We start from the raw sequence: 18,072 nt of genomic DNA, 5'->3' as shown, positions 1-18,072 counted from the left end.
GTATAAGATAGCACATAAGGATCTAGCAGGATCCCTATGCGCTGAGTATATGAATGGAGAGGAGTGCATGACGCTGATTGGTCAGCGTCATACACTCCCCTGTACAACGCCCACTTGGTCCAAAGTAAAAATACGCCCACTGGGCATTAAGCAACTCATTAGCATAAATCTAAAATCGCTAATGAAGTGGTAAAAATAGATCTTTTTTTAAATAAAAAGCATTACTGTCACCTACATTATAGCGCCCATCTCCTTATGTAAGAGATAGGGCACTTATAGTTTGGTGACAGAGCCTCTAACAATCCCTCTAAACTCTTCAATAAAAGACGGCTGTTTCTCTCTTATAGTCTATTCTGTGCAATGCTGACAAAGATTTTTCTGCTAGCAGAAGATAATTTTTCCCACATATAGCACATTTATGAAATTGACTCTCGCTTTTCGTTTTAGAGGATAACTCTAGGAGTGTCCTACAGAAAAAAAAAACCAACATAACCAAACGGGGAATAAGACCCTACATATTTGTACATAGGGAAGATAACCCATAGCCAGAATACTCACTGGAGCTGGGAGCACGCAAGGCTGTGGTTGAAGGTTGAAGCCTGTCATCATGGTAATAGTCACAGCGTCATACCTGATGGAGATCTTTCTGCCGGTGTTTAAATCCACCGCGATGATCACGTGCAACGACTCCTCCCTCTGATCCAGAAAGTCTATGACCGGAGGAAGGCCGCAAGAAATCATGCATAATCATGCGCACGCATCCTCAGAAATGGAAGTGCGTCAGACGCACTACTGGAAGTACGTCATTCGTACTTACGGAACACCTCAGGATGGCTTAATGCGTGCGTCTCAGTACCACAACAGGAGCAAAGCTGGGTAGCTACAGGAGGACTGAAGCCTGCTATTCAGCCACCTCAGCATTACCTGGAGGCACAGGAGAGGCAGCACAAGACCAAGCGGTATTACCAGGCAACAGGAGCTGAACCGGAGGTCAGGCTGGCAAGAAAAATTAAGTCTTCGCTACAAGACTAGTAACCTCTTGTATGCTCCTAGCAGGGACAGGAAAAACACTGAGGTGCGGAGGGGCTATTTAACCTTGTGTGTGTTCCTGTCCCTGTTAGGGGTGTAGAGTCAACCTCCTGTGTGCGGTCATGGAGGGCGTAATTGAGAAAAAGTGCATCAAAAATTGCATGTGTGAATCCAGCCTCAAATACAGTGTGGTACACTTACTATAGATTTATGTAATAAAATGTAACGTGATTTACCCATACCAGGTTATTCTTGTATGCTAACAAACTAAACCGCTAAAGCTGGGTTTAGATACAGATTTCTAACCAATCAGATAGAATTTGTCTGACCATTTACACACAGATATTTTGTTAGATTAAAGGGGTTTTCTCATCAGAGACATTTATGACATATCCACAGGATATCCTCAGCAAAAGCATGGTTGAACAGCAGCACACGTCTCCCAAATTTCAATCAATATGTCCTTTTATTAGTCAAACATCCAGTAAAAATTGGTAACGTTTCGACCCGTGACAAGTGGACGGTCTTTCTCAAGCCTAACAGTGTGTCCACATTGTTAGGCTTGAGAAAGACCCTCTACTTGTCACGGGTCGAAACCTTACTATTTCTTACTGGATGTTTGACCAATAAAAGAACAAATGGATTGAAATTTGGGAGACATGTGCTGCTGTTCAACCATGCTTTTGCTAAGGATTACATTATATCAGACTGAGTTTGTCTGATTCTACAACGTGACACCGCTCCTGATATCGGGATTTGTGCCGCTTCAAATACTTTATTTTCTGGATATCCCCTAAACCCCGTTCTAGCTTTTTGTGCTCACGCTAACTCGCGAAAACTTCTTGATTACATGGTCGGGAGTTACAGAAACAGCGTAACTTGCTGAGCTATGCGGTTTCCGCAACTCCCATAGAACTGAATAGTAGTTACGCAAACAGCATAGCTCACGTTACGCTGCTTCCGTAACTGCTATTCACCACTATGGGAGTTACGGAAACAGCGTAGCTCAGCGAGTTACGTGGTTTACGTAACTCCCAACCATGTAATCAAGAAGTGGCCGAGAGGGGACAAGAGCACAAAAACCTAGAACGTACTCTGATATTTGAGACATATCCTGTGGATATGTCATAAATGTCCCTCATGGGAAAACCCCTTTAAATGATCGAGTGAACGAGCAAACGCTCATTCATTGGCTGATCACATCTTATATGCGGCCATAAAACCGGTCGCTAGTCGGCAGAACATCTCGCTGTTTAAACAGGTAGATGTGCTGTAGACATGATGCAAATGCATTTGGACGAGCGATCGTAGTAGTAACGATTGCTCATCCCCATACTTAAAGATAATTGCTTCATTTGAATAGAGCAAATGTATTGTTGATCGGCGCTTATTAAAAGGTGGAAAAACACAGGAGTCTCTCTGCCCGTGTAAAACCACTTATAGAACCATGTAGAGAAGTATTCGGCACACAGACAAATGTGGTTCATTAATTCTTTAGTTTTATTATATTCAATGCCATGGGCAGAGTGTGTGCAACGTTTCGGTCCAAAAGACCTTCGTCAGGCACTAGAACCCAGTTGGCGTGGATGTATCCTGTCGATGAGCGCTGTCGTTCATATGGCGGCTTACCGCTCGTTTTTGGCGCCAAACGTTGCACGCACTCTCCCCATGGCATTGAATATAATAAAACTAAAGAATTAATGAACCACATTTGTCTGTGTGCCGAATACTTCTCTACATACGATTGGGTTGAGATCCTATAGTGCACTCTGAACCAATACCGACCACTTATAGAACCAATTCTCATCGGTTAGGATGGTCTTAAAATAAAATCTTTCTATTCCCTATAACGAAATAGTCTTTGGGTGTGTTCACATCAGCGTTAGGGTTCCGCTAGACCTTTCTGTTGGATGAACCCAGCAACGGAAAGGCAAACAAACCATAGCTTGAAATCAATGGTAATGCTTCTGTTAGAAATTGTCTCCACTCAGTAAGGTTTCCGTTATAGAACCAAAAAAGAAGGATTGACGCTGAGAAGCTAGGAGATAGTGAATATACAAAAAATACTTTATTGACAATGATGACACCATATAAAAAGAATCCAAAAAACCACAGTAAAAACAGGGATCTTTGGCTGATAAAAGTAGTCAGACCAAGTGGCTATGCAAGAGACAAGTAAATAAAGTGCATGTGCGTCCTTAAATGATGTAGTAGATGTATGTGTGCATACGTTAGATAGCAGTCTGTACAAGAAGCGTATAGTTATAAGGTATAACAAACTACATGGGGGTACAACAGATGATTTAATAGTCATAGGAAGATAAAATGTAGCAGCAAAAGTGCTAATTGACATACTGAATGCAAAGGAGCGAAAACATGCAGAGCAAAGTAAATGAAAAGGTAAGTGAAAATATTTTACCAACAAGTCAATAAGGTCTCACATACCCATGGTGATTGAACGAAGTGAATGCAGCCAAAGTCCACCCCAACGCGCGTGTCGGCGCTAAGGCCTTCGTCTGGGGGTGGTGTAGGGTTGAGGTCAGAGGTCCTTTATTTGGACTTGGGCCAATGAGCTGAAGGGAATGCAGCTGTTGCGTATACGTGCCGAAAGTGTGGTCTTTTCCTGTGTAATTATAGGTCGCTGTCTCACTGTGGCCGAGATGAGGCAACAACGTCAGTGCCAGCGACGGAAAGTCCAAGCCGGAAACACGCGATCGCGTCAGCAAGACTCAGTCACGTGGATCAAGCGAAGGCTCGCCGTGGATGACAGAGACGGGGGCCGGACCTCAACCACCAATGGGAGAGCGACACAGGGAAATTAGTGTAATGAATGAGCTATGTAAACGAAGTGGCACAGATGTACGCGGTATGACACAAGATGGGAAAGAGTATGGAATCACAGTAATAGTAATATATATAGATTTAGTCGAGGACAATAAAAATGCAATTTGGAACAAAAAGTTCATAGTTGATATGTTACGGATAGATGCAATGGAAATGTGTATGTAGAGCAATTGTATGCCAAAGTATAAAAAGCGTATAAGTGTGTGACACTGCGCAAATAAGAAACGCAATAGGGCCAGTGTGACTTGAGCTTTGTAGCTAATACAAAGGTGGGACATATGGATAAAGTGATGGCTCCATGACTGGGAAAAGGGAAAGGTAAACAAGTGGAAATACATATTAATGCTCATTGAATATAGAGCCAAAGAATGAATAAAGGAAATGCTTAATTTATTAAATGTGAATAAATGTAATATAATGAGAAAAAAAATACAATACACATAAATAAATACTATAGATCCAGTTTTAAACAAATAAAATAATGTAAACATGATTTTAATAGTATTGGAAATAAGCATGAAAATAAAACTGAGTGATGGGAGTGATAAGAGAATGTGGCGAGGACAAAGTGCAAAGGTATTGAGAGCTCAACTCTACAACACCTATTGTGACATCAAATATTGTTAGATTACAGTACAACAGGTTAAAAAATAATTGAAGTAACCTGGTGTATTAGTATTGAGAGGAAGGATATACAAGTAGGGGTCCCTAAATATCAAAAAGTACGTAATAAAGTGACAATATGAATAGTGTTAAGTGAAGGCGGGTACGTACAATGGAATTGATAACATAAGATGAAAGTAAAACGATGAAGTAAATATAATGTATATTATATAGACTAAAAAAAGAGAAATAAATGTGCAAAGGTGAAGATAATGATGTTGAATACATATGAAATATTTAGTAGATTGGAACTGGATAGAGTCAGTATAATGGTTGTTAAATAGCATAGTCAAATGGACTTGAATAGAGTCTCAAATATAGCAGCATTTCTACCTACAGCTCCAGGGAACGGCAATGGGGGCAGATTTATCCATATGTCCCACCTTTGTATTAGCTACAAAGCTCAAGTCACACTGGCCCTATTGCGTTTCTTATTTGCGCAGTGTCACACACTTATACGCTTTTTATACTTTGGCATACAATTGCTCTACATACACATTTCCATTGCATCTATCCGTAACATATCAACTATGAACTTTTTGTTCCAAATTGCATTTTTATTGTCCTCGACTAAATCTATATATATTACTATTACTGTGATTCCATACTCTTTCCCATCTTGTGTCATACCGCGTACATCTGTGCCACTTCGTTTACATAGCTCATTCATTACACTAATTTCCCTGTGTCGCTCTCCCATTGGTGGTTGAGGTCCGGCCCCCGTCTGTCATCCACGGCGAGCCTTCGCTTGATCCACGTGACCGAGTCTTGCTGACGCGGTCGCGTGTTTCCGGCTTGGACTTTCCGTCGCTGGCACTGACGTTGTTGCCTCATCTCGGCCACAGTGAGACAGCGACCTATAATTACACAGGAAAAGACCACACTTTCGGCACGTATACGCAACAGCTGCATTCCCTTCAGCTCATTGGCCCAAGTCCAAATAAAGGACCTCTGACCTCAACCCTACACCACCCCCAGACGAAGGCATTAGCGCCGAAACGCACGTTGGGGTGGACTTTGGCTGCATTCACTTCGTTCAATCACCATGGGTATGTGAGACCTTATTGACTTGTTGGTAAAATATTTTCACTTACCTTTTCATTTACTTTGCTCTGCATGTTTTCGCTCCTTTGCATTCAGTATGTCAATTAGCACTTTTGCTGCTACATTTTATCTTCCTATGACTATTAAATCATCTGTTGTACCCCCATGTAGTTTGTTATACCTTATAACTATACGCTTCTTGTACAGACTGCTATCTAACGTATGCACACATACATCTACTACATCATTTAAGGACGCACATGCACTTTATTTACTTGTCTCTTGCATAGCCACTTGGTCTGACTACTTTTATCAGCCAAAGATCCCTGTTTTTACTGTGTTTTTTTGGATTCTTTTTATATGGTGTCATCATTGTCAATAAAGTATTTTTTGTATATTCACCATCTCCTAGCTTCTCAGCGTCAATCCTTTTTTTGTTCTATATTGCATTTTTGATGCTGTCAGGGTTTCACGCCCTGAAATCGACCTATTTGTCCACACATATTTGTATGTGCGACTTCTCCTGGACGTTTGGGTATGCAGATTTCTGTTGCTCTCCCTTTTTTTGGTTATATAAGGTTTCCGTTATATTGACGAAAACAATAGCGTAGTGGACTGCAGTATTGTTTCCGCAGAAAAAAAAACCAATGGAAACCTTACGGAACGGAAACAAACCGAAACCATTTGCAACGGAAGCATTAACACTGAAATAAATCATTACGCAAATGGAAGCTATGGTTTTCGTTTACCTTTCCGTTGATGGGTTCTTCCAAGGGAAAGTTCTTGCGGAACCCATCAACAGAACCCTGACGCTCATTTGAATAGGCCCTTTCAAGTGCTGTTTACATGGTACATTGTGATTGGCAGACAAAAATTGTTATGCACGTCAGATTAGTTTTCTGGCAGATGAGACAGATTTTAATCAGATCAATTGGCCATTTACCCACATCAATTGAGATTTAAATTAGTCTCATTGGACAGAAATCAGTCAGACATCCATACGTGTAAAGAACCCGAAGACGAAAATCTATAAAGCGCTCAGTGTTGTGTAATAACATTTATCAGCTTTATCAAACATGAAATTTGAGCGTACCTTCTGATGACTCGTGTGAATCTGCATTTTCTCGAACGTTAGATTTCCAAGGAATAGCAAAAAGCAGATCTGCTTTTCTAGCAATAAACTGCTGAATTTCAATGTTGTCGAGATTCCTTTCCTTCCTGACAGAAAACACAGAAAAAAATCATTATATTGATATCTACTGAGATCTGTCAGTGCAGAATTCTATACTTATAAAAGGTTCTTAATGAAGTTCTTAAAGGAGTCATGATACCAAAAAGGCCATTTTCAAATGGTTCAACTTATAATGGGGTCTGTCAGGATGTCGGTATTTTTAACAGTAAGAATAGGGCTTTAAAATCACTGGAACCCTGATGTAAGAGAAAAAACATTATTGTGAACAGAGCCTTAAAGGGTAACTAAATGTTCAAACTTCTGACATGTCATAGTAACTTGTCCGAAGATTTGATCGCTGGGGGTCTGAGAACGGAAACCACCACCGATCGCTAAAACAAAGCGGCAGAAGCATGCGCACGAACGCTGAGCTGCTTTTCTCGGAAAGCCGATGTAGCCGTGTACGGGCTCTGACTTTCTACTGAGCCCATTTACCAACTTCTCAGCTTTCTGAGAAAAGCCACACAGAAAGTAACCGGCTCAGAACTCAAACGAGCGCTTCGGTCGTTCCGTCTTAGCGATCGGTGGGGTCTCAGTGCTTAGACCCCCCAGTGATCAAAGCTTCTGATATGTCAGAAGATTGTTGAACATTTAGTTACCCTTTAAAATATCAGGATCAAGAACTTTTCCTGAAGTACAACTATTCAAATAACGAATGACAAGACTTAAGTCTGAACTGAGGGCACGTGATCCCGGAGCCAAATGTCTGGCCAACATTGGCATATGGACATCATAGAGAGGCGGGGGGGGGGGTTACTCTTTCATTTGAATGGGCACAATGTAATACTACATTACCCTTGCAAGATTGGTGTCTGCAGATTCCCCTGCTGATGTCAGTCACGAGCAAGTCTGCATTCTGGAAAGGGGGTTGTCTTGATTTTTTTGTCAGCCAAAACCAGGTGTATGTTTTAAATGGAACAGAAGCATAAATGTAAGTCTTATTTATTTTTTACATGTTTATTAAAGCCGCACCGTGTGAACAAAGCCTAAACAGAAGTTCAGAAGGCGGAGATATTGGGCATGGGGTTTGTTTTGGCAGCGCTCGCAAACAGCTGGTGGTTCCTAGTGGCTATCTTTCACCAAAACTGTCACTACAGGGTCATACAATCTTGCAATAACCATTTAAGATCTTTTTACGCAAAACTTTTGTGGCTCCATGCAAGAGTCATACATTTACCAAGGACAGGATTAGTTCCCATCCTGTGGTCAAGGTTTAGTGATCTTGTAGTATGAGATCCAATCCAGAGATTGGCAGGATATATATGGATTCTGCACCAGTAATACGCTCATGTGAAGCCAGCCTTAAAGGGCTTGTCCTACAAAATTACTTTATCATCTATCCACAGTATAAGCGATGAACGTATGGCCGCTACAGTCACACACGTCCCCCTCCTTTCAAAAGGGGGAAAGGCACCCTTGTGATCACTGGGTTCACAGCACTTGGACCCACAAATCATTGTACTGACGGAAGATCTGTCCCTGCAGAGGACGGGTCACATTCCAGAGAGCAAGATCTGCAGGTTCACAAGATAACGCACTTGTCATGGTTTCCAGGGAGAGTGTGGATGCGGCATATAAGCCCCGCTCTCCAGCCATGGACCCATAAGAAACACTGTTAGAGCGGCCCTCAAAATAGTGCCACATCAGAGCAATAGGTCAGAGGCAGCCCACTCTACCCCTTACACTGTCCACTGTGCACTAGTCACATTACCTGTACTGCGGCCATTTAGAGAGCTCCCCCAGCAGCTGTTTGAAGCCGGCGTGGTCATGCTGCTCACACTTTAACAAGGAGAGGAGACTAGGGCCGTGGTAACTGAGGGATTGCCGCACCAGGTCTTTATCCATGACGCAACCAGCGCAGAGAACCTCACCACACCACGGCCACCATTACACTAGACACTGGAGTCCGGCGAGTGCGTGACGTCACCGTCATGTGACCGGACCTAGCCGTACCACGTGATTGCCCCTTCCTGCCAGGTGAAAAGAGGGAAGGTGGTGATGACGTCATCTGCGCAGACCTCTGTAATGACCGAAGTTCTGTCTCTAGATAACGGGTCACATTCCAGAGAGCAAGCTACAGGAGAGTAGTAACGAAGGTTCATATCCTCAGGTTCACAGGATAACGCACTTGTCATTGTTTCCGGGGAGAGTGTAGCTGAGGCATATAAGCCCCGCCCTCTCACACTGGCCATGGTCCCATAAGACACGCTGTTACCAGCAAAGAGGACTGGAGTGACCCTACAGTGTCCCCCAAAATTACCTACAAGGACTGGAGTGACCCTACAAACAGTCCCTGAGTGTCCCCATATAACTTATGTTTAGAAATCAGCGCTTTGGAGGTGTTATATTTAAGGTGCGGTTAAAAAAATGCATCTGCATCATAAAACACCATATCACAAACAAACGCATGCAATTTTTTTTGAATGCATTTTTTATGCCGTTTTAACCACAACTGCAACGTCTGGATATTTTCCTAACTCAAGTGTAGATCCCATTTACACTAAAGTCTCTGCAATCCTGTCAAGGGACATACACAGAAATCATAGGGCCCGTATAGCAGGGGACTTCACCATGATTTTATGGAGGAGCGCTGGAATTATTGATGTACCGTGTCAGCCATGTGCCAGTATCTCTCCTTTGTGCAGCGTGTAACAACATGCATTGGGGTGCACGTTGATGAATCTGGCTTTGGATAATCACTACTTGTTTGGCCCTGTTCACACGGCGTGTATTGTGGCACGTTTTACGCGCCGACATACGTGTCAAAAAACGCTTCATTAAAGAGGATCGGTCACCCGTTTCATACTTCCCTATCTCCCACCTAATCTCATTGCTTTGTTGTAGATAACTACTGTTTTGTTTTTTTTGAAAAACGTTTATTAGTGACAAAGTTCTTATCATTTTTACATTTAGGGTATGTTCACACGAGGGCATCCCCGTAATTTCAGCCGTAACGGCATGTGCAGGCGCTTGAACGCCGCGTCAATTACAGACATAATTGGCGCTGCTATTCATTGGAGTCAATGAATAACGGCTCCAATTACGGCCAAAGAAGTGACAGGTCACTTCTTTGACGCGGGCGTCTATTTACGCGCCGTCATTTGACAGCGGCGCGTAAATTACGCCTCGTCTGAACAGACAAACGTCTGCCCATTGCTTTCAATGGGCAGATGTTTGTCAGCGCTATTTGCGGACGTAATTCGGGGCAAAAACGCCCGAATTACGTCCGTAAATAGGCCGTGTGAACATACCCTTAGGGTATGTTCACACGAGGGCGTCCGTAACGGATGAAATTACGGGGATGTTTCAGCCTGAAAACATCCCCGTAATTTCAGCCGTAACAGCATGTGCAGGCGCTTGAACGCCGCGTCCATTACGGGCGTAATTAGCGCTGCTATTCATTGGAGTCAATGAATAACGGCTCCAATTACGGCCAAAGAAGTGACAGGTCACTTCTTTGGCGCGGGCGTCTATTTACGCGCCGTCTTTTGACAGCGGCGCGTAAATTACGCCTCGTGTGAACAGACAAACGTCTGCCCATTGCTATAATGGGCAGATGTTTGTCAGCGCTATTGAGGCGCTATTTTCGGACGTAATTCGGGGCAAAAACGCCCAAATTACGTCCGTAAATAGGCCGTGTGAACATACCCTTATGCAAATATTTTGGAATAGCCTAACTGGGCGTTTTTTTTAGGTTCACCTTGTGGGCGTTGTAAAGAAAAGTGTTTGACGCTGACCAATCAGCTTTATACACTTCTCTTCATTCATGCCCAGCTGCACAGCACAGCGTGATCTCGCGAGATCACGCTGTGACGTCACTTACTCCCGTAGTTCCTTCACCGGAGAGATGGGAGAATAATCAGACATCGGCTCCAGCCATGCCAGGACTGCTGCTGAGGAGGATAATCGTCCTGGCACGGCTGGAGCCAATGTCTGGTCATTATCCCGTCGCTCCAGTGAAGGAACTGCCTGAGTAAGTGACGTCACAGCGTGATCTCGCGAGACCACGCTGTGCTGTGAATAAAGCTGAGCATGAATGAAGAGAAGTGTATGACGCAGATTGGTCAGCGTCATACACTTTTCTTTACAACGCCCACTTGGTGAAACTAAAAAAAACGCCCAGTTGGGCTTTTACAAAAAATTCTGATCAGAACTTTTGTCACTAATAGACGTTTTAAAAAAAAAAAACATAACAGTAGTTATCAACATCAAAGCCTTTATTAGATTAGGTAGGAGATAGAGAAGTATTAAATTGGTGACAGAGCCTCTTTAAAGAGGCTCTGTCACCAGATTTTGCAGCCCCTATCTGCTATTGCAGCAGATAGGCGCTGCAATGTAGATTACAGTAACGTTTTTATTTTTTAAAAAACGAGCATTTTTGGCCAAGTTATGACCATTTTTGTAGTTATGCAAATGAGGCTTGCAAAAGTCCAAGTGGGTGTGTTTAAAAGTAAAAGTCCAAGTGGGCGTGTATTATGTGCGTACATCGGGGCGTTTTTAATACTTTTACTAGCTGGGCGTTCTGATGAGAAGTATCATCCACTTCTCTTCAGAACGCCCAGCTTCTGCCAGATCACGCTGTGACGTCACTCACAGGTCCTGCATCGTGTCAGACGAGCGAGGACACATCGGCACCAGAGGCTACAGTTGATTCTGCAGCAGCATCAGCGTTTGCAGGTAAGTAGCTACATCGACTTACCTGCTAACGCCGATGCTGCTGCAGAATCATCTGTAGCCTCTGGTGCCGATGTGTCCTCGCTCGTCTGACACGATGCAGGACCTGTGAGTGACGACACAGCGTGATCTGGCAGAAGCTGGGCGTTCTGAAGAGAAGTGGATGATACTTCTCATCAGAACGCCCAGCTAGTAAAAGTAGTAAAAACGCCCCGATGTAACACACATAATACACGCCCACTTGGACTTTTACTTTTAAACACACCCACTTGGACTTTTGCAAGCCTCATTTGCATAACTACAAAAATGGTCATAACTTGGCCAAAAATGCTCGTTTTTTAAAAATAAAAACGTTACTGTAATCTACATTGCAGCGCCGATCTGCTGCAATAGCAGATAGGGGTTGCAAAATCTGGTGACAGAGCCTCTTTAAGCATCCCATTCAAATCAATGGGAAAGCGGACACTTAGTACATACAACACCTTTTTTTACACAAGCGTATTTAAAAATACGCGTCGTGTGAAAAAGAATTCACGTGTAAAACGCACCAAAAACGCACCAAATGTTACCATAGTCAATAGGAGTCCTAATTACGTGGCAAAAAGCATGCACAAAATTTAAAAAGCAAGTGGAAAACGCGTCAAAGATGCTTGTATTTTAAAAAGATCTTCACAAGAAACGCTAGCATATTTGACACGTCTGCACGTCTTTTTTTTTTAGCGCTGTGTGAATGTGCCCTTAGAAGGGTCCCTTGACAAGAAGCGGATCCCCTGCTGAGACTCCTACGATCAGCTGTGATCAATGGAGAAACCTGGAAGTAAGACCTCATGCACACGACCGTATTTTTGTCCACCTGTAAATACTGGCGTAAATACGGGTCCTTGGTCACACGTATTCGACCCGTATTGCACCAGTATTTATGGACCCGTGCCCGTAAATACGGGTCCGGTTTCACCCGTATTCCACCCGTAGTTACGGGCACGTTTTTGGCTGCAAAATTGCACTGCATTAATCGGCAGCCCTTCTCTCTATCAGTGCACGACAAAGAAGTAAAGTAAAAGAAATTCATACTTACCTGGCCGTTGTCTTGGTGACGCGTCCCTCTCTTGACATCCAGTCCGACCTCCCTGGATGACGCGGCAGTCCATGTGACCGCTGCAGCCAGTGATTGGCCTGTGATTGGCTGTAGCGGTCACATGGGCTATAACGTCATCCCAGGAGGCCGGACTGGAGGAAGAAGCAGGGAGTTCTGGGTAAGTATGAACGTCTTTTTTTATTTTTACAGGTTTATCTATAGTGTGATCGGTAGCCACTGTCCAGGGTGCTGAAACAGTTACTACCGATCGTTTAACTCTTTCAGCAACCTGGACAGTGACTATTTACTGACGTCGCCTAGCAACGCTCCCGTAATTACGGGTGCACACACGTAGTCACCCGTAATTACAGGAGCCCCATAGACTTGTATGGGCTGCCCGTGCCGTAATTACGGCCTGAAATAGGACATGTTCTATCTTTTTCAACGGCACGGGCACCTTCCCGTAAGCATACGGGGAGGTACCCGTGGCCAATAGAAGTCTATGGGCCCGCAATTACGGCCCGTAATTACGGGAGTTTTTACGGTCGTGTGCATGGGGCCTAAGTGTTTCGTTTTGGTGCAGAGCCACCACAGGGGAAATAAAAGTGGTTTTCCCATCAAGGACATCTATGATAAATTCCCCTAAACCCTGTTCTACCACTCCGTGTTCCGGTTGAAGCGTGTGATTTCTGACCATGAAGAAGACTAAATGATAGTTACGGAAACAGCGTAGCTCGCATACTACGCTTCTTCCGTAACAGCCATTCACTACTATGGTAGTTACATACCTCCCAACTTTTTAATTCGGAAAAGAGGGACATTTAAGCAAGACTCCCTAACCACGCCCAATATCCCACATCAACACATCAAATAACGGCCAGATCCTTCTGCAAATAACAAGCGCACATTGTCACTGCGGATCTCTAGACTTTCTGGATATCACAGATATGGATCCGGTTATATCGTCTTTATGTTACTTTTCCTATCTTGGGTATAACATTTGCTCATCACGGCAGCAGCTGCTGCAGGACAAACCAAAAGGCTGAGAACAATGAAAGTCAAGAGGGAGACCCTGTGGTGCATGATTTTCAATTGACAGGTAGCAGAGTTACATGATGGGGATTTTTTTTTCCAGTTGTGTAATTCTGCTACCGGTCAATGTAAAAATCATCCACCAGAGCCCCCCTGTACATAGCGCGAGACACAGCCCCCCTGTAGATAGCTCCACACACAGCCCCCCTGTAGATAGTTCCAGATACAGCCCCCCTGTAGATTGCTCCACACATAGCCCCACTGTACATAGCGCCAGACACAGCCCCCCTGTAGATAGCTCCACACAGCCCCCCTGTATATAGCGCCAGACACAGCCCCCCTGTAGATAGCGCCAGACACAGCCCCCCTGTAGATAGCGCCACACACAGCCCCCTGTAGATAGCGCCACACACAGCCCCCCTGTACATAGCGCCACACACAGCCCCCTGTAGATAGCTCCACACACAGCCCCCTTGTAGATAGCACCACACACAGCCCCCCTGTAGATAGCTCCATACACAGCCCCCTGTAGATAGCTCCACACACAGCCCCCTGTAGATAGCGCCACACACAGTCCCCCTGTAGATAGCTCCAGATACAGCCCCCCTGTAGATAGCTCCACACATAGCCCCCCTATAGATAGCTCCAGATACAGCCCAACCTGTAGATTGCTGCCCCACAGCCCCCCTGTAAATAGCGCCAGACACAGCCTCCCTGTAGATAGCTCCCCGTTGGTAGCGCAACACAACCCCCTTATAAGAGGTAGACGGCCTTACTGCTGCCACTCTCCGCTCTGCTTTCACTCACCATCAGAAGAAGGCAGGAGTCTTTCGGCGGCGTTCTCACTGGTGTCGATGCCGGCCCGGGAGTGGACCAGTCCAGTCACCTGACCTGTCACCTGACCGGTGAGGTCAGATGACAGGTCAGGTGACTGGACTGGTCCACTCCCGTTCCAGCATCGATCTCAGTGAGAACACCGCCGCAAGACTCCTGCCTTCTTTTGATCGCTGCTGCAGTTGTCTGGCATGCAGGACGCCTGTCAGCAGCGATCAGCTGTTTTGATACAGCTGCAGCGCCCAGCGGGACATTTTGCAGACTGCCCGGGACGGTGGGACAGCGATGAGAAACCGGGACTGTCCCGCCAGATCCGGGACGGTTGGGAGGTATGTAGTTACGGAAACAGCGTAGCTCAGCGAGCTATGCGGTTTTCTTCTTGATGGTCAAAAATCACACGCTTCAGCCAGAACACAGAGCAGTAGAACAGGGTTTAGGTGTCCCCGTGCTAGAGATAGGTGGGGGTCCCAGAGGACCGCATGTCCTCTTCTCTCCCCAGCTCTTACACTGTCCGTAGCAGTGACACACCCCCTTGCCAGTTAGGCAGACAAAGTACAAGACTGACCTCTCGCAAGAGCTGAAGAGATGAGCGCGCATGCGCGCTCTCCTCTCCATAGCTCTTACACTGTCCGTAGCAGTGACACGCCCCCTTGCCAGTTCGGCAGAAGACTGATCTTGAAAGCTGAAGAGTGAGAGTGTGTGCACACTCTATCCTCGCTCTTGCTGTAACACTATCGGTATCTGATTGTACAGCACAAATATCTAAATAACGGAGGAGGGTAGAAAAAAATGTAAAGTGCCCCAGGGTTTGTGCAGCCCTGCCCATTACACGCTGCAGTCAGCTGCACATGTATGGGGAGGTGAAAGGTTCTCTTTAAGCTAAAAATGCCAGCTCGGTCATTAGGTTAAGGCCTCATTTACACAAACGTGATATACGTCCGTGCGACGCGCGTGCTTTTCACGCGGGTTGCACGGACCTATACAAGTCTATGGGGGCATGCAGACAGTCCGTGAGTTTTGCTCAGCGTGAGTGCGCTGAAAAAAACTCACGACATGTTCTAAATTTCTGCGTTTTTCGCGCATCACGCACCCATTGAAGTCAATGGGTGCGTGAAAACCACGCAGGTCGCACGGAAGCACTTCCGTGCGAACTGTGTGATTCGCGCAAGAGCTGTCAAACTCTGAATGTAAACAGAAAAGCACCACGTGCTTTTCTGTTTACTAACAACCAAACGGAGTGTCTTAGAGATGAGCGAACCGTCCGAACCGAACTTCACCGGGTTCGGCCGAACTCGTTTTGACCGAACCCGGCAAAAAATGTTCCGGTACGCGACGTCAGGAGACAGTCACTGTCCAGGGTGCTGAAAGAGTTCAACTGGTTCAGCACCCTGGACAGTGACTTCCGATCACAATATACATGAACGTGTAAAAAAAAAAAGAAGTTCTGACTTACCGATAACTCCCGGCTTCTTCCTCCAGTCTGACCTCCCGGGATGACGATTCAGTCCAAGTGACAGCTGCAGCCAATCACAGGCCAAGCACAGGCTGCAGCCAATCACAGGCTGCAGCGGTCACATGGACTGCCGCGTCATCCAGGGAGGTGGGGCCGGATGTCAAGAGAGGGACGCGTCACCAAGGCAACGGCCGGGAGACCGGACTGGAGGAAGCAGGACGTTCTTGGTAAGTATGAACGTCTTTTTTTTATTCACAGGTTGATGTATATTGTGATCGGAATTCACTGTCGAGGGTGCTGAAAGAGTTACTGCCGATCAGTTAACTCTTTCAGCACCCTGGACAGTGACTGACGTCGCCTAGCCTCATCTCTATGATGGCGGCTTCGCAAAAATCACGCAGCCGCGCATCATACACTGATGACACACGGAGCTGTCAAGTGCCTTTTGCGCACGCAAAACGCTGCGTTTTTTTGCGTGCGCAAAACTCACACGCTCGTGTAAATGAGGCCTAAAAGAGAGGAAATGTTTTAATCTACAAGTCGCGTTTTGCACAACTCTAAAGCATTGCCAACTTTACTCGACTAACTTATATGTCAGGTTCTTCATAAATATGGTGCGCCGTGTGACCACTATATTTCTCAATATATTTACACCAGACAACACATTGACAAATCTCCCTCATACAACTCTAAGGTAGGGCTGGGCGATTAATCAATTAATTCGCCCTCAAGGACTCTCACAATTCTGTTTTTTAACAGAATTGTAGAATAGATTCTTTAGTGGCGCTGTCGCGCTGTGCTGCAGGAGGAAGCTCCGCCCCGCCGCCGCGTCACTTCCTCGTCCGCCCCGTTCTGTCTCTGCTTCCCGTATGGAAACTGCTGTTCGGTACTGAACAAAATTTTACAGCACGGAATAGCAGTTCCATGGAGAAGCAGAGACTCCTAGTACATAGCCACACCGCCCTGTAGATATCGCCCCGCTGTAGATAGCACCCCCTTGCAGATCGCACCCCCCCCTTGTACCTTGTAGATCGCACAACAACACCCCTTATAGATCGAGCCACTGTAGATAGCACCCGCCTGCAGATCGCACCCCCCTTGTACCTTGTAGATCGCACCCCCCCTTGTACCTTGTAGGTCACACCACCACCCCCCCCCCTTGTGCCTTATAGATCGCACCACCACCCCCCTTGTACCTTGTAGATCGCACCACAACCTCCCCCTAGAGATTGCGCCGCTGTAGCTCCCGCCAGGAGCTGAATCCCCGGCCAAAGCTTCGACAACCTCTGGCCGGGGATTCAGCTACAGCGGCGCGATCTACAAGGCAGGGGGATACAATCTACAAGGGGGGGGGGGGTGCTGCGATTTACAAGGGGTGGGGGTGCTATCTAAAAGGTAGGGGGTTGTGCTGCGATCTATAGGGTGGGGTACGATCTATGTGGGGGTGCTATCTGCAAGGGGTTGTGGCACTGTCTACATGGACACTGTGGCACTATATTGGGGGGTGGCACTATGTGGGTACTGTCACTACATTTGGGCAGTCACTATATGTGGGCACTGTGGCACTATGTCACTATATGTGGGCACTATATATACTTTTTTTTTTTACAGCCTTGAAAGATGGACAGGAAATGGTTGAGAATTTGGAGACACTGATGCAAAATGGACATGAAAAACTGACCATTGATTTTTTTTTCACTGTCATGTGATTGTAGCCTAAATGACTGATGCCAGGAGTCCCGTTCACATGTACCGGTATCGGGCCGGTTGACACACACACCATTTTTCACGGTCCAATCACTGTCATGTGAATCCGGCAATGTCGGAGACTGGCTAAGGTGGTGATGGGCAGAGGGGGATGTTAGTGCGTGCAGTGCTTCATTGATTATAGATTCTGTTAACCTGTTCCCTGCCGGGGAACACAGAAGTTATAATCAATTAGATATACATTTTACCAATTGTATTTATGATAAAATAAAGTATTTGCAGAGGTTAAAAGTTGTGAAGTTACGTACAATAATTATAGCAATATATATTAAAAAGTTATTTATATAAAGAAAATGTATTAAATTATTTCTTGGTATTACTGTTAAATAAACAGAAAAAAAAGAAGAAAATCGAAATTCAAATCGAAAATCGCCCAAAGTCTTGAAAAAAAATCTAGATTTTATTTTTGGGCAAAATCACCCAGCC

The 18,072-nt window shown here is 45.3% G+C and overlaps 1 protein-coding gene across 3 annotated transcripts in view; it reads right to left on the bottom strand.

The window, feature by feature from the left end:
• Positions 1-8,936, bottom strand: part of TTC14 (tetratricopeptide repeat domain 14) — a 34,692-nt gene extending 25,756 nt beyond the window's left edge. The window contains exons 1-2 of one of the 3 annotated variants that reach the window (XR_012883142.1): positions 8,523-8,936; positions 6,674-6,798 (exon numbers count right to left, since the gene is read on the bottom strand). Coding sequence is in view for 2 of the 3 variants with exons in the window: in XM_075861669.1 (XP_075717784.1) it covers positions 6,674-6,798; positions 8,523-8,656 (259 nt within the window). In the remaining variant the exon portion in view is untranslated. The remainder of the gene's footprint in view (positions 1-6,673; positions 6,799-8,522) is intronic. The other 2 variants (XM_075861669.1, XM_075861668.1) reach the window with 2 other exon arrangements.
• Positions 8,937-18,072: the final 9,136 nt, after the last annotated feature.

The sequence above is a fragment of the Rhinoderma darwinii genome, chromosome 4, assembly GCF_050947455.1.
Source record: "Rhinoderma darwinii isolate aRhiDar2 chromosome 4, aRhiDar2.hap1, whole genome shotgun sequence".
Classification (NCBI taxonomy): domain Eukaryota; kingdom Metazoa; phylum Chordata; class Amphibia; order Anura; family Rhinodermatidae; genus Rhinoderma; species Rhinoderma darwinii.
The sequence above is the reverse complement of the archived record's forward strand: the minus strand, read 5'-3'. Positions and strand labels throughout refer to the sequence as shown.